The 25,760-nt window shown below is 44.0% G+C and overlaps 1 protein-coding gene across 6 annotated transcripts in view; it reads left to right on the plus strand.

Moving 5' to 3' along the window:
• Positions 1 to 25,760, plus strand: part of TNRC18 (trinucleotide repeat containing 18) — a 968,701-nt gene that overhangs the window by 397,311 nt on the left and 545,630 nt on the right. For all 6 annotated transcript variants that reach the window (XM_056534534.1, XM_056534539.1, XM_056534536.1 and 3 more), the window contains exon 9: positions 22,959 to 23,235. In XM_056534534.1, the coding sequence (XP_056390509.1) occupies positions 22,959 to 23,235 (277 nt within the window). The remainder of the gene's footprint in view (positions 1 to 22,958; positions 23,236 to 25,760) is intronic.

The raw sequence follows: 25,760 nt of genomic DNA on the forward strand, positions 1-25,760 counted from the left end.
GCTGGAGGTGCCCTGGTTGGGAAACACTGCTGCAGAGGGAGAGCAGCATACAGGAAGACTGGCAGAAGCAGAGTCCCAGCCAGGCTTCATGTGACATCATACCTGCTGGGACCCGCCTCCTTCCACCCCTCAGAAAGACAGTGCTCCTGAGCTAATGAAAAGGGATAAAAAAAAGGTATTTCCACAGCGTTTAAACCTCAATAAACACAGGGATAGGCATAGTTAGAGAAGGGGACAGATGGGAAGGGGGATCAGGGAAAGTTTAGATGATGACAGGTACTCTTTAATAAAATGGGAATGGTTGGTGATATTAACTTCCTGTTTGTGGCACATTATTATATATGTGAGGGGGGAAACTTTTCAAGATGGGTGGTGACTAGAGATGAGCGAACTTACAGTAAATTTGATTCGTCACGAACTTCTCGGCTCGGCAGTTGATGACTTATCCTGCATAAATTAGTTGAGCTTTCAGGTGCTCCGGTGGGCTGGAAAAGGTGGATACAGTCCTAGGAAAGAGTCTCCTAGGACTGTATCCACCTTTTCCAGCCCACAGAAGCACCTGAAAGCTGAACTCATTTATGCAGGATAAGCCATCAACTGCCGAGCCGAGAAGTTCGTGACGAATCGAATTTACTGTAAGTTCGCTCATCTCTAGTGGTGACCATGGCGGCCATTTTGAAGTCGGTCATTTTGAATCCAACTTTAGTTTTTTTTTCAATAGGAAGAGGGTCATGTGACACACAAACTTATTGGGAATTTCACAAGAAAATTCACAAGAGTTATTTACAAGTTTCTGACCACTTATAAAATGTGTTCAATGTGCTTCCCATTGTGTTGGATTGTCAATGCAACCCTCTTCTCCCACTCTTCACACACTGATAGCAACACCGCAGGAGAAATGCTAGCACAGGCTTCTAGTATCTGTAGTTTCAGGTGCTGCACATATCGTATCTTCACAGGATAGACAATTGCCTTCAGATGACCCCAAAGATAAAAGTCTAAGGAGGTCAGATCCGGAGACATTGGGGGCCATTCAACTGGCCCACAACTACCAATCCACTTTCCAGAAAACTGTTCATCTAGGAATGCTCGGACCTGGCATGTTTCCTGAGTTTTTCCAGCAAGATGGTGCACCACCACATTATGAGTGTCAGGTCCGAGCATTCCTAGATGAACAGTTTCCTGGAAAGTGGATTGGTCGTCATGGGCCAGTTGCTGGAACATACACACACAAACACACATTGGGGGAGATTAATCATTAGGTGACACACATTGGGGAGATTTATCATTAGGTGTCTATTGTAGACACAGATCTACCCCTTTACACTGCTTGTCTAATTTACACTCTTGCTCAGAATTTACAATGGTTGTGCACTCCTTTGGTAAATCTTGTGCAAATATAGAAACGCACTGTGCACTCCTTCTGTACCTCACAGGAAAGTGGATGTAGGGATTTTGTTCTATTGCTTTGAGGCCAAGATTCCATTGAGGTTTTTTTGTCTATCAGAAAAAACACCAGAAAAACTGTCCCAGCTTTTTCCTGTGTGTAGTCAGTTTTTCTTGCATTTTTTACTTGCGTTTCTGCTGGTGTGTGGAAACAAAAAAATGTACTAAACTTTTTGTTGTTTTTCTTTGAAATTTAGATACGTGAATGCGGAGGACTATGTCAGATTTGGTGGATTGCGACGATGAACAGCATTTTCAAAAAATTTCATAAGGGTTACATTTTTTCAATGTGGGGCATAGCGTTAGCCCTCAAATCAGCTAGTGTTAACCCCCAATGCTGAAAAAATGGGTGAACCACACACTTTTTTTATTTATTTATAAAAGAAAATGCATAGGGTTCCCCTTATTTTCAGCATCAGCCAGATACCAACTACGCAGCAACAGCCTGATGTTACCAGGGTGGGCGAGGACCATTGTTACTGGCCCTCCCCAGCCTTAATAACGCAAGCCTGTAACCGCCTAGGCCCAGAAGTGCCATTTTTGACCCTCCAGGCCTGTTGGTACCGGCTCTTTGCGGCACCCCTCTGGCAGTGAGTACCGGGGAAATAATTGGAGGTTAGCGCTAGCTGATTTTGGGGCTAACGCTAAGCCCCAGCTTAGTAATGGATTCAGTCTATAAGACAGCTTCCACTACTAACCCTGAAAATTCAATTATAAACAACACAACACATTGAAAAAAAAATGTATTTAAAAAAAAACCACAGCCCTCATTAACCATTTTATTGAAAAAACAAAAAAAACACTGGTCATTGTCGCAGTCCACCGAATCTGACGTAGTCCTCCGCATTCATATATCTGAAATATGAAGAAGAGAAAAACAAGAAATATGGGTCAGTAAATTTTTTGCGCTCTCCCCTGGGAAGAGCGCACATAATGCACCGTGTTCATAGACAGGGAGCCTCCAATTGTTGCTAAACTACAACTCCCATCGTCGGGGGCTGTAGTTAAGCAACAGCTGGAGTCTCCCTGTTTGGGAACACACTGCCAGAAAGGATCTGTTCCCATTATGCAAATGCATAATGTGAACAGAATCTGTCCCTCTGCCCTTGGACTACTACTCCTATCATCCAAATGCAATGGTGTCCGCTCACCTCAGGAGGCAGATCCCCAACACACATGTGCTGCCACGGACCCGCCGGTCCCGCCCCGGCTTCAACAGCGTATGAAAAGGAAGGATTGTCTGGCACCAGGTGTGCTCTAAAAGATCACTTTTTATTCATGCCATAGCAAGGAAACAGACATCACAGGACTGTAGTAATCGGACGCGTTTCGCTCTCTTGAGCTTAAACGTTGACTAAATTTAACAGTCAAGCATGCAATTAAAATAGAGACTCAATGGTCACATGATAAAATACCTGACATAGGTAGCAATTGTAAAAACCCGGCATGGATATCATCTGTTAGTATTACAAAATGGACTGGATCCCTCCACTATTGCGTTTTTTACTCGCTTACTGTGTGATTACCCTATGAGTGTGAATGGACTCTAAACACTGTGTGCAAAGACAGGCAGGTATATACATACACCTATATGTGCAAGCATATAACTACATGCACATAATAGATTACGATATGCTGATATTGTACATGCACAGGTCAATAATAGAATAGAATAATCAACCTCATTATCTATACTTATATCTAGACCTGCGTGCATGTGTCTACTAAAAGATTATATACATGCTATCATGTATATCTATTAATTTATAGCATGTATATCATCTTTTAGTAGACACATGCACGCAGGTCTCTGAGTTATAAGTATAGATAATGAGGTTGATTATTCTATTCTATTATTGACCTGTGCATGTACGATATCAGCATACCGTAATCTATTATGTGTATGTAGTTATATGCTTGCACATATAGGTGTATGTGTATACCTGCCTGTCTTTGCAGACAGTGTTTAGAGTCCATTCACACTCATAGGGTAATCGCACAGTAAGCGAGTAAAAAACGCAATAGTGGAGGGATCCAGTCCATTTTGTAATACTAACAGATGATATCCATGCCGGGTTTTTACAATTGCTACCTATGTCAGATATTTTATCATGTGACCATTGAGTCTTTATTTTAATTGCATGTCGGACTGTTAAATTTAGTCTACGCTTAAGCTCGAGAGAGCGAAACGCGTCAGATTACTACAGTCCTGTGATGTCTGTTTCCTTGCTATGGCATGAATAAAAAGTGATCTTTTAGAGCACACCTGGTGCCGGACAATCCTTCCTTTACTACTCCTATCATGGGACAGAGTCTGTCCTATGATGGGAGTAGTTGTAGTACTGCAGCGCTGCTGAGGGATGGCACTTGCTGCAGGACTTTTAGAACTACTACTCCCTTCATGTACAGACTCTGCCCATGATGGGAGTTGTAGTCCAGGGGCTGAGGTGCAGATCGCACCGGGTCATTCTGCAGAGACCCGCTGTGATCCGCATTTAATTTAACAAGCCGGCGGTACATGCGTCTCCACTGCCTTGCCGCCGGCTCCTGTATACACTGTCATAATTCATAAATACCGCCGCCAGGAGACGGGAGCTCTGATTGGTCAATAGCTATTCACCAACCAGAGCTCCCGTGTTCCGGTGACTGGGATTATTAATTATGAGCGGTGTATATAGAAGCCGGCGAGCAGCGCAGTGGAGACGCATGTACCGCCGGCTTGTTTAGTTAATAAATTCGGATCACAGTGGATCTCCGGAGAATGATCTGCTGCGGTCCGCATTTAAATTAAAGTGTCTCCACTGCGCTGCTCGGCGGCTTCTATATACACCACTCATAATTCATAATCCCCGCCGCCGGAACACGGGAGCTCTGATGGTGAATAGCTATTGACCAATCAGAACTCCTGTCTCCCGGCGGAGGGGATTATGAATCATGACAGTGTATACAGGAGCCGGCGGCCACGCAGTGTATACGCATGTACCGCAATCTTGTTATCTTAAATGCGGATTAGAGATGAGTGAACTTACAGTAAATTCGATTCGACACGAACTTCTCAGCTCGGCGGTTGCTGACTTTTCCTGCATAAATTAGTTCAGCTTTCCGGTGGGCTGGAAAAGGTGGATACAGTCCTAAGAAAGAGTCTCCTAGGACTGTATCCACCTTTTCCAGCCCACGGGAGCACCTGAAAGCTGAACTAATTTATGCAGGAAAAGTCAGCAACCGCCGAGCCGAGAAGTTCGTGACAAATCTAATTTACTGCAAGTTCGCTCATCTCTAATGCGGATCACAGCGGGTCTCTGCAGAATGACCCGGTGCGATCTGCACCTCAGCCCCTGGACTACAACTCCCATCATGGGACAGAATCTGTCCAAGGGCAGAGGGGCAGATCACAGCAGATCATTCTCTAGAGACCCGCTGCGATCCGTATTTATTAACTATACAAGCCGGCGGCACATGCGGCTACACTGCACTGCCCGACGGCTCCTATATACAGTTCTTATAATTAATAATCCCCGCCAGGAGACAGGAGCTCTGATTGGTTAATATCTTTTCACCAATCAGAGCTCCCGTGTTCTGGCAGCGGGGATTATGAATGATGGCAGTGCAGTGGAGCCGCATGTACCACCGGCTTTTACAGTAAATAAATGCGTATCGCAGCGGGTCTCTGGACTCGCTGCAATCTGCACCTCAACCCCTGGACTACAACTCCCATCATGGGCAGAGTCTGTCCATGATGGGAGTAGCAGTCCTTACTGTGCCAAAATAGACACTTTGGTACGTGTCCTCCGAGGTGGTGTATATTTGCGCAAGAAAACGCCCATTGCACATATTTTTTTGCGCAAAAAAAAAAACGCAGTTAGTTAATTTGATTCTACAGTAGAAAATGCTCTATGGCAAACTTAACAGTTGACAAGGCGATGATGAATTCTATCAAAATTTGCGCAAAAAAAAGACTCAAAAAAACACTTGCGCATATTTTTTCGCAAAAATTCCTCCCATTGATATATATATATATATATATATATATATCTACATACAGTATGTGTGTGTGTGTATATATATAGCAGGGGTGTAATGGTGTTAGAGCAGGGAGGAATCCCCAAAGCTTGTCTCTACAAAATCTTGTTAGTTCTCTCTCTTTCTCTCTCTCTCCAGCCCCCCCCTCCCATATATTAAACCACACGGTCAATGGTGTATGCGTAAAAAATACTCAAGTCCAGAATTGCATATTTTTGGACACTTAGTATACCCTTAAAAAAATGTATAAAAAGTGATCAAAAAGTCCCATCAAAAGAAAAAATGGTACCGATAAAAACTACAGACCATGGCGCAAAAAATGAGCCCTCACACATCCCAGTATACGGAAAAATGAGAAGGATTACATTTTAAAACATGCCAATTTTCGTACAAAAGCCCCCAATAGCTACAAAATGGCGTTGTTTTTTTTATTTTTTTTATTTTGCCCCACAAATTATTTTTTTCTGTGTATTTTTGGTTTCTCCATAGATTTTGTGGTGAAATGGTTGATGTCATTACAAAGTACAATTGGTGGTGCAGATAGAGATGGGCAAATCAAAGCTGACGAAGTAAAATTCGTTCCGATTTTTATGAAAAATTTGATTCTGAACGAGTCCGAATTTCCTCGCGCTTCGTAGTAACAAATTGCTAAATTCACTACATTTTGTCTGGACCGGGGGGCTAAAATGGCGGTTACACGTGTGAGGACATGGGGCAAGGAAGGCGGGTAGGCAGGATCACCCTGAATCACATGGCGGCATGCAGCCTATCAGCAGCCAGACAGCCCTGTGATGTCACAGCCCTATATATTTGTCAGCCATTGTAGAAGACGGGCATTTCACTGTTACTGACTATACAGATCTTTACATCGGCGAATCCATTCACCTCAAGCCCGCATTCGTTCTGTGTGGTCACTAATCAGCGTTGCTGACAATACAGATCAGCACAGGGTAAATCCATTGACCTCAAGCCCGCATCACTGCAGTCAGGCGGGGAGAGTTTAGAAGTCGTTTCATAGTCTGCCAATTGAGATCATCACAGGAAGCATTCAAAGACTGCAAGCAACCATAGTGCAGGCAGGGACAGTTCAGAAGTTGATTCAGTCTGCCAGTTGAGTTCAGAACTGGGAGCAATCCCCATTCAAAGACTGCAAGCAACCATACTGCAGGTAGGGACCGTTCAGAGAGTAGAGTATGCTTTTTTCTGTTGCAACCGTACTGGGGTGTATTACTGTAAAAAAAAGGGTAAAAATATACGCACTCCGCAGTTCTCCGTTTTTTTCTGGTTAAAGGGGTACTCCGGTGCTTAGACATCTTATCCCATATCGAAATTTGAAATATATACGTACTGCGCTGTTGTACTTGTTTTCTATTTCAAGCATATAGTGGCCTGTTAGTGTAAAAGCAGGGCTATATACACTTGCACTGAGTGTTCCGCAACTTTCTGTTGCAGCCGTATAGGGGCGTATTTCTCTATAAAAAGTCAAATATAGAGGCACTCCGCAGTTGTACGTGTTCACTGTTTAACCTCTTAAGGGTGCAGGGTGTAAATGTACGCCCTGCTCCTGCAGTATAACGCGGGGACATGCGGCGACCCCGCATCATATCGAGTCGGTCCCGGCGGCTAACGATAGCCGAGACCCGTGGCTAATACCGGATATCACTGATCATGGTGAGGCCCGGTATTAACTGTTGGATACGGCGATCAAAGTTGTTCGCCACGTCTAAAGTTTTTTTTTAAAAAAAAAGCATTCCCGGCAGCTCAGTCGGGGTGATCGGGACCACTGTGGTGAAACCGCAGTGTCCCAAACAGCTGAGGACACACAAGGAGGGTCCCTACCTTCCTCCTCGGCATCAAATTGGCGATTGATTGCTCCAAGCCTGAGATTAAGGGTAGAGCAATCGAACACCGATAACACTGATCAATGCAATGCTATGGCATAGCATTGATCAGTGCCTGCAATCAATGTACTGCATGTTATAGTCCACTATGGGGGCTATAACAATGCAAAATAAAAAAAAGTGTAAAAAATTTGTTAATAAATGTGATTTAACCCTTTCCCTAATAAGTTTGTATCGCCCCCCTTTTCCCATTTAAAAAATCTATGTAAATAAAAATAAATATAAACATATGTGCTATTGCCACGTGCGAAAATGTCCAAAGTATAAAAATATATTGTTAATTAACCGCACAGTCAATGGTGTACACGTAAATAAAATTCCAAAGTCCAAAATACTTTTTATACCATCAAAAAGTCAGATCAAAACAAAAATGATACCGATGAAAACTTGAGACACGGTGCAAAAATTAGCCCTCATACATCCCCATATGCGGAAAAATAAAAAAGTTATAGGGGTCAGAAGAGAACATTTTTAAACATTTTAATTTTCCTGCATGTAGTTATGATTTTTTCCAGAAGTAAAACAAAATCAAACCTATATAAGTAGGGTATCATTTTAATCGTATGGACCTACAGAATAAAGATAAGGTGTCATTTTTTACTGAAAAATGTACTGCGTAGAAACTGAAGCCCCTAAAAGTTCGAAATTGTGTTTTTTATTTGTGTTTACATTTTTGTCCCACAAATATATATATATATATATATATATATATATATATATTTTTATTTTTTTTTTATTTTTTTTTTTTTCGCCGTAGATTTTTGGGTAAAATGACTGATGTCTTTACGAAGTAGAATTGGTGGCGCAAAAAACAAGAGTCATATGGGTCTGTAGTTGCAAAATTGAAAGGGTTATGACTTTTTAAAAGGTAAGGAGGAAAAAACGAAAGTGCAAATAACGGAAAAGCGCGGAGGGTGCTGAATCTCCTTTTTCTGAAACCTCCGGGTTAGACATGAATGGAGGGGGCGTGACGTCACATACCTAGATTCAGCACCTGCATTGAATGCGGGTGCTGCAGGGAGATCGCTGGGGTCTCAGCAGAGGCCCCCCGCGATCAGACATCTTATCCCCTATCCTTTGGATTGGGGATAAAATGTTTTTGGCCGAAATACCCCTTTAAAGCATATAGTGGCCTGTTAGTGTAAAAGCACATTGAGTGCTCTGCTAGTTTCTGTTGCAGCCGTATAGGGGTGACCGACAACGGGAAGAACATCTTGACTGCACTGTGTCAAGGAAGCCTGAGCCGTGGGCCCTGCATGGCACACATGTTCAATCTGGTTGTCAAGCAGTTCCTAAAGTGTTCCACCCATCTGCAAAACATCCTAACAATGACCAGGAAACTTTGCATGCACTTCAGCCACTCGTACACCGCAAAGCACACCCTCCTTGAGCTGCAGCATCAGAATAGCATCCCCCAACATTGTCTGATATGCGACGTTTCCACCCATTGGAATTCCACCCTCCATATGTTGGACTGACTATATGAACAAAGAAAGGCCATCAACGATTACTTGATGATCCAAGCGGATAGGGGTAATCCCCTGTGTAATTTTGATGTCAACCAGTGCCAGCACATACGTGACACCTGCCATTTGCTCAGGCCCTTTGAGGAAGCCACAATATTTGTCAGTTGCCAGGATTACGGGATGAACGACATCATTCCACTACTTAATTTCCTACAACAGATGGTGGAAACTATGACTAGTCAGGGCACTGGAGACGTGGCGCTATCATCTCCTGGCCACATGAGCCCTGTGGGGGCTGAACTGGAAGAGGAGGGGACATTGGAGCACAGGCAATGTGTAGCAAAATGAGTGGTATTTATACTCAGCTGACAGGAGAGGAGTAGCTGGAGCAGCCAAAGGAGCTACAGGGTGATTAGGAAGACGAGACAGAGGATCTAGACACACCGTGGCAGTATGCAGTGGAGATGGAGGCAGGAAATCCCTCTGAGTCACTTTCACAAATGGCATGCTCACTTGCTTGCGTAGTGACTGCTGAATTGTCACCATTTGGTAGCGGGATGACTTCTGGCTCTCCACCTTGTTGGACCCTCGCTACTGGCACAAAATTGGGGCCTTTTTTACACCCACTGAGAGGGAAGAAAAACTGACTTACTACAGAGACATCCTACTTAGTCATTGGTCGATGCCTATCTGCGCCATCATCCATCCTATCACAGGTCTGACTCGGGGGGTGCTTCTGCCACCCTCCAGGCTCTGTCATTGTGCCGCCCTATGGTCTCATCATGCTGCTGCCACCCTATGGTCTTGTCATGCTGCTGCCACCTCCATGCTCTGTCATTGTGCCGCTCTGTGGCCTACATAGGCTGCCGCCACCTCCATGCTGTGTCATTGTGCCGCCATTTGATCTCCTCATGCTGCTGCTACCTCCAGGCTCTGTCATTGTTCTGCCATATGATCTCCTCATGTTGCTGCTGCAAGCCCTCATTTAGGTCTGTAGGTGGAAAATTAAAAGCGTTTTGTTTTTTCCACCTCACCTTCAAAAATCCTAAGTGCAGAAATGAAAAAACCCTGTGTCCTTAAGGAGGAGGGGTTATGGAAGTCGGTGTCTGCCGTCTGCCCCCCCCCCCCCCCCCGGGGGGGGGGGGCGAAAGGGCTTCTCTGCTGATGAGTCTCTCGTCAGCTTCAAAGGGAGACTCATAGACTCATTTTCCACCAATATATTCCCACTATGGTATGGCATGAAACTCTACAAACTTTGTGAGATTATATGAGAGGAAGGATTCCCATCTTGAACTCCCAGAATGTCACCATATCCTGGGAGTTAGCTGGAAACTTGTGTGGGACCTTTTGCACCCACTTAGGGATAAGAGTTACCACCTGTACATGGATTACTTTTATACCAGTATCCCTCTTTTAAAATCCTTTGCTGCCAGAACCACGGCTGCTTGTTTGACTGTGTGGAAAAATCAAAGAGCCCTCTCGACCTATCCCCTCCAGACTCCTATCCCCAGGGGTGAGAGCAGGGCCCTTACCAGTGAAAACCTGTTGCTGGTCAGATATAAGGACAAGAGGGAGGTGTTTATGCTGACCGCAATTCATGATATTTAAAGCACACCTGTCCCTGTGTTTAAGTACACACCGGTCCTCAAACCTGATTGTGTTGTGGACTACAATCAGTACAGGGGAAACTAAAAAAAATTTGAATATCGTGCAAAAGTCCATTGTATTTCATTAATGCAACTTAAAAGGAAAGGAAGCATAAAGTGCTCCAAAATCTCTTGGTAGACAGATGTGTTGATCCTGGAAACAGTGGACCAACACCAGCAGATGACATGGCTCCCCAAATCATAGTAATTGGGGGGCTTTGGGATTTACATGAGCTGTAAGCCATAATCCTGACAATTATGACAAATCATGGCTTGAACTATCTTGCTTTGCATGTAATGAGTCTCTCTCATATATTAGTTTCACCTTTTAAGTTGCAATACTGAAATAAATGGACTTTGCACGATATTCAAATTTTTTGAGCTTCATCTGTATATGGGAGGAGTTGATCTCTCTGATCAAATCCTCAAGCCATATAACACCATGTTTAACATAATGTTTAAAAATGGGAAAGGGGACCTGGATATAACCTGCAAAGGAAAAAGAAATAGAAAGAATGTCCTATTGAACTAGCAATCATAAAGTTCTGTATTAAAAGAATGTCCTATGATGGTATAAGTATAAGTATGGTATAAGTATTGGATGTCAGAAAAAATTACATACTAGATAGTCCAAATGCAATTGAGTAGCCAGTTCATAATAGTATGCGACCTACAACAATGTAACTTAGATCAGGATCACCAAATATGATACTTACAATTGGTACTATGTACTGCTCACCACTTCAGGTGCAGATGTAGATCAATGACACACTGTGTCGCTCATCAGATGTATGCCGATCGTCAGCTCCTCTGATGTTAGATGGTCAGTTGTGATGGTTCCTAGTACTATGTGCAAGCTGCCTGGTCACAACGGTCAGTCCTCAGCCCAAAGCGTGGACCGTGAGTCTTGGCAGAGTCAGTGTCTGACGTCACCAGTCAGCTGGTACATCCCTGGCTGGGGAATGTGATGCACTGAAGATTTTGAAGCACTGGAGGTACATAGCGCTGGTATTGCCTGGCACTAATATTAAAGGACCCTGATGTTTATAGAATCACTAGTGTCACAAAATACTTACCGATGTAACAATGTGAGCTTGCTTCAGTGTATACTAGCTTCAATAAAAATGTTGATCCTAGGGCGCATGTGCACGGCTCACGGAAGAGGACATAGGTGATGTGAGCTCCGCGCTGGACTTGCTCTTCCAAGCCTTCCTAACCGGCTCCGTCAGCGGTGAATTTACTACACCAACTCCGTGAATATGTCCAGGTCCGCCAGGAAGCGAAATAAGAAGCTCTCGCAGGGCCTTTCGCAGTCTATACCGGACTTTTTCCAATCCTCCCCCTGGCCGAATATGGCGGCGGCCTCCCCTCAGCGTCCTGAGATGGTGTCGGATGAGGAGGATCAGGGAGGCCCTCCTAGCATGGCGCCGGATGATGTTTTCCGCAATATCCAGAAGATGTTCAGAGCGGAACTGCACAAGGCAGTGACTGACTTTACAGCTCAGATACAGGAGCTTGGGCAGCGGGTGGCGGACAACGAAACTAAATTGGACGAGCTGGCTGACGCGGCCGAGAATGACCGCCGCGACATTGACTCTCATACGTCCAAACTGGAGGCCCTGGAACTTAAGCTCGAGGACCTTGAAAATCAATCCAGGAGAGCGAACATCCGAATTAAAGGCCTACCTGAGAGAGACACCAACTTAACTATTGTGGTGGATAATTTGTTTCAAGCGATCCTTCCCCAGTTGGAACCGGAGCTGTTGCGCATGGACCAGATCCATCGGGCCTTGGCTAGGCCGCGGTTCCCTGATGTACCTCGTGACGTGATCCTCAAGCTGCACTACTCGGAGGTACGAGACCAATTGCTGTTTGCTGCCCGTAATCTGCAAGCTTTTCCTGGTATGCCACCCGATATGAAGCTATACACGGATCTGTCCCCCTCAACTCTAGAACGCCGCCGCCAGTTTCGCCCGATTACTCTGACCCTAATCCGTGAAAGGGTTAAATACTGATGGGGGTTTCCCTTCTCCCTCTCCTTCCAGCTGAATGGCCATGCTTATGTGGTGCGTACGCTTGTGGAAGCTAAGGATGTGCTCGCTAAAGAAAAGATCCAGTGTGAACTCCCAACAGCCCTCCCGCAACGAGGCCCTGGACCTGGACTCGTGTCCCGGTGAACGGGAGAGGATCCCCTTCTGCACAGGCACCTGCGCAACCAAACCGAGTGACCTGATCTGTGAGACGGACGACTGTTTTCTTGATTAAGGACTTCACCTACCATTATGCAGGCTGAGTAAGTCTGGACTGATGTGTCCTGATTCCCTGAATGGGTTGTGGAAGTAAGCCAGACAGGCTATTATCTGTGCTGGCTTTCCATCCTAGTTTTTTGTGTTTTTTTTTTTGTTTTTTTCCCTTTTATGTTTGGATATCCCTGCTACTCATTTCCCCTATGGTGTGCATGCGGTCTGACAGCAATATCTGCTCTCCTTGCGGGGTTCTTTGGTGGACAGCTCCTCGGCACGGATTACTGGACTATACATGTGTATAATATTGTCACACAATATTAGGCAATTTAATTCCCCGGTAAAGCGGAGGAAAGCCTTTCGGGACTATATTACACACAGACCAGACATTATCTGTATACAAGAATCCCATTTCACTGTTTCCTCGTTCCCTACCCTAATCCACCCCCAGTATTCTAGGATGTACATGTCCTCTTGTGTGTCCAAACGTAGGGGTGTGCTTATATGTCTCCGTAATACCCTGCCGTTTGATGTTGCTCATACCCATATTGATACTGAGGGTCGTTTTCTTATTCTGTTGGGTTCCCTTTACGGCCGTAGAGTGTGTGTGGTTAACTCCTATGCCCCCAATGCAGATCCCTTGTCTTTTTTTCATGATATGTGCTGTCAGCTGGAGGGGCTCGATTATGAGTTATTGTTCTGGGCAGGGGATTTTAATACTGTCTATAATGGCACCTTGGATAGATCATCACCTTCACCCCTACAGAGGTCTCGGGTGCAGCAGAGGCGGCTGCATTCAGCCTTTGTATCTCACCAACTGGTTGATGCCTGGCGAGAGCATAATGGCCCTGTGCAGGGATATACTTATTCGCCATTGCAGGGTCATTATTCCAGAATAGATTGGCTACTGTTTAATCCCCCCTCCATCTCCCTACTGTCTTATGCTAGACATGTACTATCAACTTGGTCAGATCGTGATGCGGTTCTGACTGAGTTGGACCTTGTGGGCGGACCCAATACCCCGTATAAATGGCGACTCAATGAGTCTCTTCTGACTAATCCCACTATCAAATCTGCTATTATGGAGGATATTCACATGTATTTTGAGCTGAACGTTACGCCTGATTCTGATCCGATTTGGGTGTGGTCCGCACACAAGGCATACATTAGGGGGAGGTTTATTAGCTTAGCTTCTAGACTAAAAAGGGTCAGGAATAGCCATCAGATAGCCCTAGAATATAAATACTGCCGGCTCTCCTTGGCCCATCAACATAACCCCTATTTATACCTAGCCAGGGAGTTGCGGGATACGGAGTTGCAGCTGGACGCAGTCCTATCTCATAAAGTGGAACGAGCTATACGATGGACGAGGGCCAAGTACTATAGATTCGCTAATAAACCAGATAAGTTATTGGCGACGATGCTTAAACAACAGCAGCGTTGAATTATGTCCATAGCGTCCAGTTGCGACCCGGGTCCCGCACGTCTCACCCGACCCGTATTTATGAGGCTTTCCACTCTTATTTCTCTTCTCTGTATTCTGCTCCGGACCACCCTACCACCTTTTCTTCTTCTCTCTCCTCTTTTCTCTCCCCCATCTCACTCCCTGCATTGACTCAGGAGGATAGGGACTTCCTTAATGCTCCCTTCACCATTGATGAGGTCACGTCCACAATCTCCTCGCTGAAGCTGGGGAAGGCCCCAGGTCCAGACGGCCTATCGGCTCAGTACTACAAGAAATTTTCCTCCCAGTTGGCCCCGACCATGACCTCTCTTTTTAACTCTCTTTCTTCTGCCGCTTCTCTTCCCGCTGATTTTCTAGCTGCTTTAATTACGGTCATACCAAAGCCAAATAACGATCCCTCCCTAGTGACTAACTACCGCCCGATCTCACTCATAAATTTAGATACTAAAATCCTTACCTCTATGCTGGCCCGTAGAATGAATACCTTACTGCCTAGGCTGGTGCATGCCGACCAGGTGGGATTCATACCTGGGAGGCAGGCATCGGATAATATTCGCAAAGTGTTGAATGTCGCCCATTGGGCTTCCACCTCCTCAACCCCTACCATGCTGCTTGCCTTGGACATAGAAAAGGCCTTCGATAGCTTCTCATGGCCGTACCTGCATGGTGTCCTGTTTAAAATGGGTTTTCGGGGCTTCTTTATTCACATTCTCCGCCTGCTCTATTCTGCTCCCTCTGCTTACCTTAAATTACCCACTACTTCCTCCAGCCCTATCTGTATCTCTAGAGGCACGCGTCAGGGGTGTCCTCTTTCCCCTGCACTATTTGCATTGGCAATGGAACCCCTTGCGGCCCTTATTAGATCATCCCCTGACATTTCTGGTGTTACTATCCATGACTCCCAGTACAAGCTTAGCCTCTTTGCTGATGACCTCCTTCTCACTATCACACGCCCTTTGACCTCCCTTCCTAACCTCTTTCGACTTCTCTCTACTATTTCTCATTTCTCTGGCCTACGTGTTAACCCCTCCAAATCCGAGACTCTGTATGTTGGCATCCCTGAGCACACGCGGAAACTTATAGACCTTAATTTCTCCTTTCCTGCTTCTTCCTCTTCCTTGTCCTATCTTGGTATTTCGCTCAGCTCTTCCATCTCAACCTTGTATGCTGCTAACTACCCTCAGATCTATCATTGTATTAGAGCTGATATGAAACGTTGGGATGTGCCTCATTTGTTCTGGTTGGGTAGAGTCAATACAGTTAAGATGGTGATACTACCTCGTGTTCTCTATCTCTTCAGGACCTTGCCAATCCCTGTAGGTAAATCTGATCCCCGGTCCCTACAGTCAGAGATCACTACTTTTATATGGGGGGGGGGGAGGAGGCCCCGTATTAAACTGACATCTATGTATTATCATGAAAGGTTGGGGGGTATGTCGGTTCCCAATCTACTTAAATACTTCTATGCTGCTCGATTGAGCCAGTTGGCCTGGTTTATGGCCTCTGAGCACGTACCATTATGGGCCGGTTTGGAGGAATCCTTCCTGTCCCCTTATACTTTCCCTTCCCTATTCTGGTCGGTACCCCCGGTACCTCTCGTAGGGTCCCTTCCTCCGCTCTGCTCACTCTCCATTCCCTATCTTTCTGGAGGATGGTCCGGTTCCGCTTCAAACTTCAATCTTTCTCGGCCCCCTTAACTCCTCTGCTTCATAACTCCCTCTTCCCTCCTGGTCTGCGATCCTCTGATTTTCGGTGGTGGTCTGACCAGGGTCTCCGCTGTCGCTATGACTTTTGGTGAGGGGTCGCCTTCAGACGCTGGAGGAATTTCGTTCTCGTTACGACCCTCCGGCCTCTGAAGGTCTCCGAATCGTGCAGATCTTTTCTTTTCTACGCTCTTTCCCCTCTTCTCTTCCGTCTCCTTCCTTCTCTCCTACTCTATCTAACTTTGAGCGTCTTTTTAAATACTCTCCTACTCGAAGGGGAATGTTGTCTGTAATCTATAGTCTCCTGAACTCTCCCCCACCCCATACTAAATTGCCTTTTATGAGAAAGTGGGAATCTGATTTTCGTACTACATTATCCCTCGATGCATGGCACTCCTGTTGTGATTCTCTTGGCAGGTGTAGTTGGCAGGTCTCTCTTACCGAGACCTCTCTCAAGATTTTGCACAGAACATATCTTGTTCCCATGCGACTACACAGGTTTTTTCCGACCTCCTCGCCGATCTGTTTCCGAGGTTGCGACCATCTGGGCTCCAGGTACCACACTTGGTGGTCTTGTCCAATTGCTAGATCCTTTTGGATGGGCGTGATCCATATGATCAGGGAGGTCACTCACTTTCCCTGCCCGCTCCAACCGGCCTTCTGCCTTCTTAGCAAGCGGCCTAGCCGCATGGCTTATGGGTTATTTCGCTTATCCCAATTTATTTTGATGGCGGCTCGGGTTCATGTGGCGGGGAGATGGAAGGCGCCTGACCTCTTACTGGAGAGAGTGATTGATAGAGTCAACATCATTATGTTGTCTGAAAAGTTGAATGCTATGAGGGACGATGTGGTCTCTGTATTCGAGAGGGTGTGGGACCCCTGGATTTCCTCCAAATACTGTCCTGACATGTGTCTGACATTGTCGCTATATTTAAACACATGTTCACTTGCTGTCTACCTGTTGTGCTGACCTGCCCATGTACAATCCATTTTTTCTGTCTACCGTATGTATACACCTGTCAATGTTTATTGCTGTTTTATTGTTTCTTATATTTTCTTGTCCTTGGGGTTGCACCCCGAATATTCACTGAACCCTGTTTTCTTGCTAAATAAAAGCTACATGTTTGACACAAAAAATGTTGATCATATGCAGAAGGGGATATGGTCACAATCTTGGACATTAATCAGAAAGCAAAAAAGTCCATCTTCTGCAGTTTTGTGTGAACAATGTTGAAATATAACAGATTAAAACACGCCCAGATAAAAGGCCAAATGTGTTCGGGGTGTTGACAAATATGTTTTATCCCCTTCCTCAGTGGCTTTGAATGATATCTTCAGATAACAGGTCACTTATATAAGGGTATACCTGATTATTCCGCTGGGAGAGAGACTCAATAAGCTAGTTGCAAAAAAAAAAAAAAAAGACTTGAGCAGTAATGGAAGGAATACTCAATAAGGATTCATAACATATATATATATATGTGTGTGTGTGTGTGTGTGTTTATATAGTATGTGTTAGATATTTCCAAGTCCACATTTATCGTAAAATGCAAAATAGGACCCAGTTCACACACATACTGTTTTTTATGCATTATTGGACATTTATGCCTTTTTTGCCCCACATTCAATGCAACTGACATATAAAGAATAAAAAAACAAGAATAAGAAATAATGAAAAAAATAATGAAAATAATAAATCCAGGACAGTGAAAACAGATAAAGGACGGAGTCCAGCCTGGGGATCACCCTAAAGATAATTGCGGGGTGCGTCACAGGATGAAGTTCATCCACTACAAATAACCAAATAATTCTAAATTACAGTTCAGCCCTTTAGGTTCCAAAGTCTCAAACTCAAAAATCTTCTGACTTTCCGCCTTTGACATCTGTATCATAAACATCTGTATCATAAAACTACCCACGCCAACTAGCAGCCCTACAAATTATAAATTGATGGATCCATATTTTGGTGACTAGAGAAATGAGTTGAAAGTGGATGTTTTAAGTTACCTTTCCTAATATTATAGATATCTTTGGCTACTCTAATTCTTAGTGGGTGCTTAGTTTGGCCTATGTACTGTTAATTACATCCACATTGGAGTAAATAAATAACACCTTTGGTATTACATGTGATCAAATCCCTAATTTCCCATTTAAATTGATTAACTGTAGATTCCACCCTCTCTATCTTCTTTGGACCAGATGTGCCCTGTCAATTGGAACAAATGCCACATTTAAAGAATCCTTTGGTATTAAGCCACGTCTGAGATGTCTCTGAAGAATTTGGTTTTCTAACTGTTGGAACAACTGTTATACAAATTTGGGGCCCGAGTGTAAATAATTGTAGGTTTAGCTGGTCCAACCCACTACTTTGTCTTGTCTCAAAATGTGCCAATAGTTGCCCAAAATATTTTCTATTGTTTTATAATGTATATTATAGGGCAAAATCACCTGCGGTGGTTGTTCTACTATTTTTTTTCCTTTCAGCTCCTCACGAGGAATAAAAAAGGAAGCCCTCTCAAGTCGATTAACCTGAGCTAATGATTTTTCCAAAATAGATAAAGGATATTCTTTTTTTCTTGGAATTGAGAAGTAAGGAGCCTGGCCTCTTCTTTAAACTTAGTATCCTAAGTACAGTTACGTTTAAGCCGACGGTATTGACCCTTCGGGACATTAACCCCTTAAGGACGCAGGACGTAAATGTACGTCCTGGTGCGGTGGTACTTAACACTCCAGGACGTACATTTACGTCCTGTGCATAACCGCGGGCATCGGAGCGATGCCAGTGTCATGCGCGGCTCATCCCGGCTGCTAATCGCAGCCAGGGACCTGCCGGCAATGGCCGACGCCCACGATCTCGCGGGCGTCCGCCATTAACCCCTCAGGTGCCGGGATCAATACAGATCCCGGCATCTGCGGCAGTGCGCGATTTAAATGAACGATCAGATCGCCCGCAGCGCTGCTGCGGGGATCCGATCATTCAGAACGCCGCACGGAGGTCCCCTCACCTTCCGGCTCCCGGCATCATCTGCTCTGGTCTGAGATCGAGCAGACCAGAACAGAAGATCGCCGATAACACTGATCTGTTCTATGTCCTATACATAGAACAGATCAGTATTAGCAATCATGGTGTTGCTATGAATAGTCCCCTATGGGGACTATTCAAGTGTAAAAAAAAAAAATGTTAAAAAATTTAAAAGTTAAAAAAAAGTGAAAAATCCCCTCCCCCAATAAAAAAGTAAAACGTCAGTTTTTTCCTATTTTACCCCCAAAAAGCGTAAAAAAATTAATTTTATAGACATATTTGGTATCACCGAGTGCGTAAATGTCCGACCTGTTAAAATAAAATGTTAATGATCCCGTACGGTGAACGGCGGGAACGTAAAAAAAAAAAGTCCAAAATTGCTACTTTTTTAATACAATTTATAAAAAAAATAATAATAAAAAATGTATTAAAAGTTTTTTATATGCAACTGTGGTATAAAAAAAAAGTACAGATTATGGCGCAAAAAATGAGCCCTCATACCGCCGCTTATACGGAGAAATTAAAAGTTAGAGGTCATCAAAATAAAGGGATTATAAACGTACTAATTTGGTTAAAAAGTTTGTGATTTTTTTTAAACACAACAATAATATAAAAGTATGTAATAATGGGTATCATTTTAATCGTATTGACCCTCAGAATAAAGAACACACGTCATTTTTACCGTAAATTGTACGGCGTGAAAACGAAACCTTCCAAAATTAGCAAAATTGCGATTTTCTTTTTAATTTCCCCACAAAAATAGTGTTTTTTGGTTGCGCCATACTTTTTATGATATAATGAGTTATGTCATTACAAAGGACAACTGGTCGCGCAAAATACAAGCCCTCATACTAGTCTGGATGAAAATATAAAAAAGGTATGATTTTTAGAAGGCGAGTCCTTAAGGCCAAAATGGGCTGAGTCCTTAAGGGGTTAAGGACCCATGACGTACCGGTAAGTCATGAGTCTGCTCCCGTTCTACAACGCGGGGCCTCTAACATCGGCCGGGAACCGTGGCTAATAGCGCGAAGCACTGATCGTGGTGCCGCGCACTTTTAGCTGAGGGAGCTGTTCGGGATCGCCGAGGCGAAATCGCGGCATCCCGAACAGCTTACATGACAGCCGGGGGATCCCTACCTGCCTGCATGCTGTCCGATCGCCAAATGACTTCTCAGTGCCTGAGATCCAGGCATGAGCAGCCAAGCGGCAAAATCATCGATCAGTGGTTTCTTATGAGAAACCACTGATCAATGTTAAAGATCAGTGTGTGCAGTGTTATAGCTCCCTATGGGAGCTATAACATTGAAAAAAAAAAGTGAATAAAGATCATTTAACACCTTCCCTAATAAAAGTTTGAATTACCCCCCCCCCCATTTTCCCTTTAAAAAAAAGTGTAAAAAAATAAACGTGGTATCGCCGCATGTGGAAATGTCCGAATTATAAAAATATATAGTTAATTAAACCGCACGGTCAATGGCGTACGCGCAAAAAAATGAAATTTTTGGTCACTTTTTATATCATTAAAAAATGAATAAAAATCAGTAAAAATCTATAAGTCTTATCAATGCAAAAATGGTACCGCTAAAAACTTCAGATCACGGTGCAAAAAATGAGCCCTCAAACCACCCCATACGTGGAAAAATAAAAAAGTTATAGGGGTCAGAAGATGACGATATTAAACGTATACATTTTCCTGCATGTAGTTATGATTTTTTCCAGAAGTACGACAAAATCAAACCTACATAAGTAGGCTATCATTTTAATCGCATGGACCTACAGAATAAAGAGAAGGTGTCATTTTTAACGAAAAATTTACTGTGTAGAAACAGAAGCCCCCAAAAGTTACAAAATGGTGTTTTTTTTATATTTTGTCTCACAATTATTTTATTTTCCGTTTTGCCGTAGATTTTGGGGTAAAATGACTGATGTCATTACATAGTAGAATTTGTGGCGCAAAAAATAAGCCATCATATGGATTTTTAGGTGCAAAATTGAAAGAGTTATGATTTTTTAAAGGTAAGGAGGAAAAAACGAAAATGCAAAAACCCCGGCTCCTTAAGGGGTTAATGAACCACCTTGGCAGGTGGCAGCTACTACATTTAATATACCGTATTTATCGGCGTATAACACGCATTTTTTAGGCTAAAATTTTTTGCCTAAATTCTACCTGCGTGTTATACGCCGATAAGCCGCTGCAGTTCAATGATTTAAAGCGGGCGCTTTAAATCAATGAACTGCAGCAGCTTTTTCAGGTGCAGAGACCACCACCGCTGCCAGCTTCTCTGCCCCTGCTTGTCCTGGGGTCCCTGCTGTCGCCGCTTATCTCCCCCTGCTATCGGCCCTGCTGCCCCTTTTCTCCCCGTCTACCGGTGCCGCTGCCCCTTCTCTCCCCATGGCTATCGCTGCCCCATTGCCGGTGCCGATAGCCAGGGGGGGAGAAGCGGCGCCGATAGCCAAGGGGAGAGAAGGGGCAGCGGCACCCATTGCCGGCGCCACTGCCCTGTTGCCTCCCCCATTCCCGGTTGTATAATTACCTGTTGCCGGGGTCAGGTCCGCGCTGCTTCAGGCTTCTGGTGTGCGTCCCCTGCGTCGTTGCTATGCGCTGCACGGCGCAGCGCAATAACGAGTGACGTCACTTGTCATTGCGTCTTTCAGTGCATAGCAACGACGCAGGGGACGCCACACCGGGGGCCTGAAGCAGCGCGGACCGGCAACAGGTAATTATACAACCGGGGATGGGGGAGGCAATGGGGCAGCCGCGCCGATAGACAGGGGGAGAGAAGGGGCAGCGGCGCTGATAGCCAGGGGGAGAGAAGCGGCGGCAGAAGGGCTCTAGACCCCAAGAAAGGCAGGGGCAGAGAAGCGGGCAGCGATGGCCTCTCTCCCCCTGCCTTTCCTGGGGGCTTCTGCCGGGTAAGAAACAGTGTATTGGGGTATACACACGCGCACAAACACGCACCCTCATTTTACCAAGGATATTTGGGTAAAAAACTTTCTTCACCCAAATATCCTTGGTAAAATGAGGGTGCGTGTTATAGGCCGGTGCGTGGTATACCCCGATAAATACGGTAACTATATTTAGTTGTGAGTTTTCTGAAGGAACTACACTGCAATTGGGTACAGGTTTCTGAGATTTCCAAATCTAAAAATTCAATCTTATTGTCACTAATGGTGGAAGTAAATGTAATATTCTGAGTGTTGGAGTATAACATGCCAATGAATCTTTCAAGACCATCCCGAGGTCCCCGCCAAATCAGAAAAATATCATTGATATAGCGACGCCATAGCACCAGGTCTGCGCTGAGTAGTGGGGTAATAATGGAATCCTCCCATGCCGCCATAAAAGCCCATGGCTGTCCCTGTTTGCTGAAGATAAAAGTGGCCCTCAAAATGAAAATAACTAAGAGTAAGAATACATTTTATTGCATCTGTGATAAACTGAACCTGTTCTGCTTTGATTTTCCCTTTCTCCCAAAAACTTTTAACCGCTGTGATACCGTGTGAATGATCAATGAAAGTGTACAAAGAACTTTTATCGAGTGTTGCCATTAAGTGATCAGAAGTCCAAGGGAAGTGCTCTAACAAGTGAATGACTTGAGTTGTGTCTTTTAAATACTGATCGTAGGGGGTCCGACCTGCTGCTCGTAGGGCATCCGACCCCCCCTCCCAGGGATCATTAGGACGACAGGACCTGGCACTCGGTGAGGAGCGTGTGCTGCAGCCCACACGCGTTCCATTCTTCTCTATTGGAATGCCGAAAAGAGCAGAGTAAAGCTCTCAGGCATCATCGGCGCTCCCATAAAAATAAATGGGACCCCTCACTGAGAGCACTGGGGTCCTGTCCTGGAGGGGGGGGGCAGTGATCAGCTACTTATCCCCTATCCTGTGATAGGTGATAAGTTAATTTTCACCGGAGTACTCCATTAATGCATTTTCTCAGGTATACATATATCTTGTGTAGAACAGGAGCTCCTTAATTATTTTTTTCTAATGGGTATTCCTATTAAACTTTCTCTGAATGTAACTGTTTTTTTTTTCCATTTTAGGAGCAAATAAAACTAAGGCCAGAAAAAGTTGTGGATTTGTCTTCACAAACTAAGGAAAGCTCTTTGTGCAATTCACCATCTGATTTCTGCAGTAATATGTTTGGTTCCTCACCTCTTCATATGAAATCTTTCTCTGCAACAAACAAATTGGAAGGACAATCTGAAAATGACACTTCTAATCAGCCACCTAATCCAATCTTAACAACCAAAGTAGAAGTCAACGAAGGGTCAGTGAAAGATTCAGACGTGAAGGAAAGAGGCTCAACTCCACCTAAAGGTTTGTTTCTCATTAATAAGCTTAGTTAAAATAACTGAACCTTTTATTAATTTATGATAATCTTTAAACATATAAAAGTTTTGGCTAATGTAGAGGATGGTTCTAAGGAGAGTGACTCCATTTTTTACTTCTCTTACTGGCATTCTGATGCCATAAGTCAATACCTTTGTTAGTAATGCTATAAAGTAACAGTCACTTGTTATAGCCAGTAGGTAAGTCTCCTTTTTTGCAGGACACATTATTTGAATTTGGAAAAGTTAACAGTTCACTTTGTAGGTCGTCTTAGGTAAGAATGGTCAGAAATCAGAAAAAAATATATAATCTTACTAAAGTTTTTTTTCACGCTTTTGTGATGTCTGCACCTGCTAGTCTGTGCTTATGCTCCCTGGTCTGGCAAGGGTTACAGATCCTAGCCAGTGATCCATCCAAGCAGGCAAGTTATTTAATCCTAGCTCATCCTGCATTCAGTGCTGCTGATTTGAGTTTAAGTCTCACTTTGTCTGTTTCTCATGCTATTTATGTTTGCCATGGCTTTCTGTCCTGCTATGCTTCTAGCCTTGTTAAATATTCTGTTATTCTTGTTACTATGTGTACCTGGTCGGGTTTAGTCTGTTCTGTTGGTATCTTGTTATGTATTCTCTGTTGAGGTGTGTTCACACACGCTTCTGTGATATCTGTAGATCTTTAGATGTGTTTTGGATTTTGATTTTCCTCCAAGGCTAGTTCCTGTTCACACAGCAGTATGCCCCCCCCCCTTAGCTTGGAGCCTATTTGGATTTGGTAGTCATGTCCCTCCATGATTTGAGTTTGGGTGTCTAGAGTGAATCTTGTTCCTTGTCCCTGTTCAGACCAGGGGAGTGTTTTTGTCGGTTTCTGTTATCCTAGTATTTGCATCCTTGAGTTTTATAATGCAGGATCCCTGGATATATCTTGCTGTATATAATTCCAAGTTTAATTCTTGTTTGTATTTTCATATCTGCTGTTTATATAGTTTTGGTTCTTAAGCTGTTTTTTGTTACTTTGTATTCCAGTTGTATTCGGTGTTCTGATTTGTTGACTGTGTACAGTATATGTTTATTATGTTGACCATGACGCCCGTGCACTTTAGATAGGAAGGAATCGGCGCCCAGTTGTTATCCGTTATTAGAGCAGTTGAGCAAGTAGGCAGGAAAAGATGTTTAGGATCAGCATAGGGCTTGCTCTTCCCTGCCCTGACGTGACACTAAAACGTGACAGCTATGTTTTATGGCTGTTTATTAAATAAATATTATTTACCTCAAAAATTTGTCTACCAGTTTTTCCATGCATAGTGATGGCAAATTTCCTTTTCTTTACTATAGAGTCACAGATTAGCAGAAACACATTTTTTATGTGTTAAATCCAGGGCTGGTGCCCCCCCCCCCCCCCCCCCCAACCTTTGAAGGTCTGGCCCTTGATCTAAAAAAACATATTTTTGTCTGACCTGCAAACATGGACTGTGTTCGGCCTTTTGTTTCTGAACAATACCCCATACAATGACTGAATAAGGCTACATTCACACTACTGGTCAGTAACGGGTCCCGATGGTCCCCATTATAGTCATATTATATTATATTATTAATATTAAGTATATTATGGGGTCTGTCGGGCACCACTATTTTCAGAGAGAATAGCAGGAGAAAAAGATTGTGCAAGCTCAATTTTTTTCTCCTGCTATCCTCCCCGGCGTTCCTGACGACAGTCACACTACCAGATCATAACGGTAGTATGAAAGGGGCCTAACACTGCCATACCAGAACAATACTGTCACACCATGACTGAATAACAACGCCACAACAGAACAGTAACCCCATACTGTGACTGAATAACAGTTTTCACCATACCAGACTGTGACTGAATAAAGCCACCAGAAAAAAACAATACTGCCATACCATGACTAAATAACAACACCTTACCAGAACCCATACCATGACTGAATAACAATGTTATAACAGAACAATACCGGCATGCCGTGACTGGGAAGCACCACCATACCAGAACAAAACAATACTGCCATACCATGACTGAATAACACCACCATACCATAACTGAATAACAACGCCATACCATAACAGAACAATATCCCTATAGTGTGATCGAATAACAGTTTTCCAGATTTTCCCCTGCTGTAATATTGTAATGATAGATAGATTACATACACTATATAAACATATATTATATATATATACACACACACAGGGTATATACATGTAATAACCCTCCCCCCACCATCCATGGAATATATATACATATAAACCATCTGATTGAAGTAGCGCTGCCAGCCCAGCCCCTGTATGCTTTCTTGCAGGGACGGAGCCGGCCCTTGTTACATCTTGTCACCATATGCAGATTACTGTTACGGTGATCTAAAGGTAACAACCCATTAGATCACTGTTTCCAGTGATCTGTTTTACAGCCATGGAGAGAAGACACACATCACATCATCTCTGCAGGCCCACTTTGCTGAGGGAAACCCTGTGATGTCTATACTGACATCACAGGCTCCC

This window comes from Hyla sarda, chromosome 8, assembly GCF_029499605.1.
Source record: "Hyla sarda isolate aHylSar1 chromosome 8, aHylSar1.hap1, whole genome shotgun sequence".
In the NCBI taxonomy this organism is placed as follows: Eukaryota; Metazoa; Chordata; class Amphibia; order Anura; family Hylidae; genus Hyla; species Hyla sarda.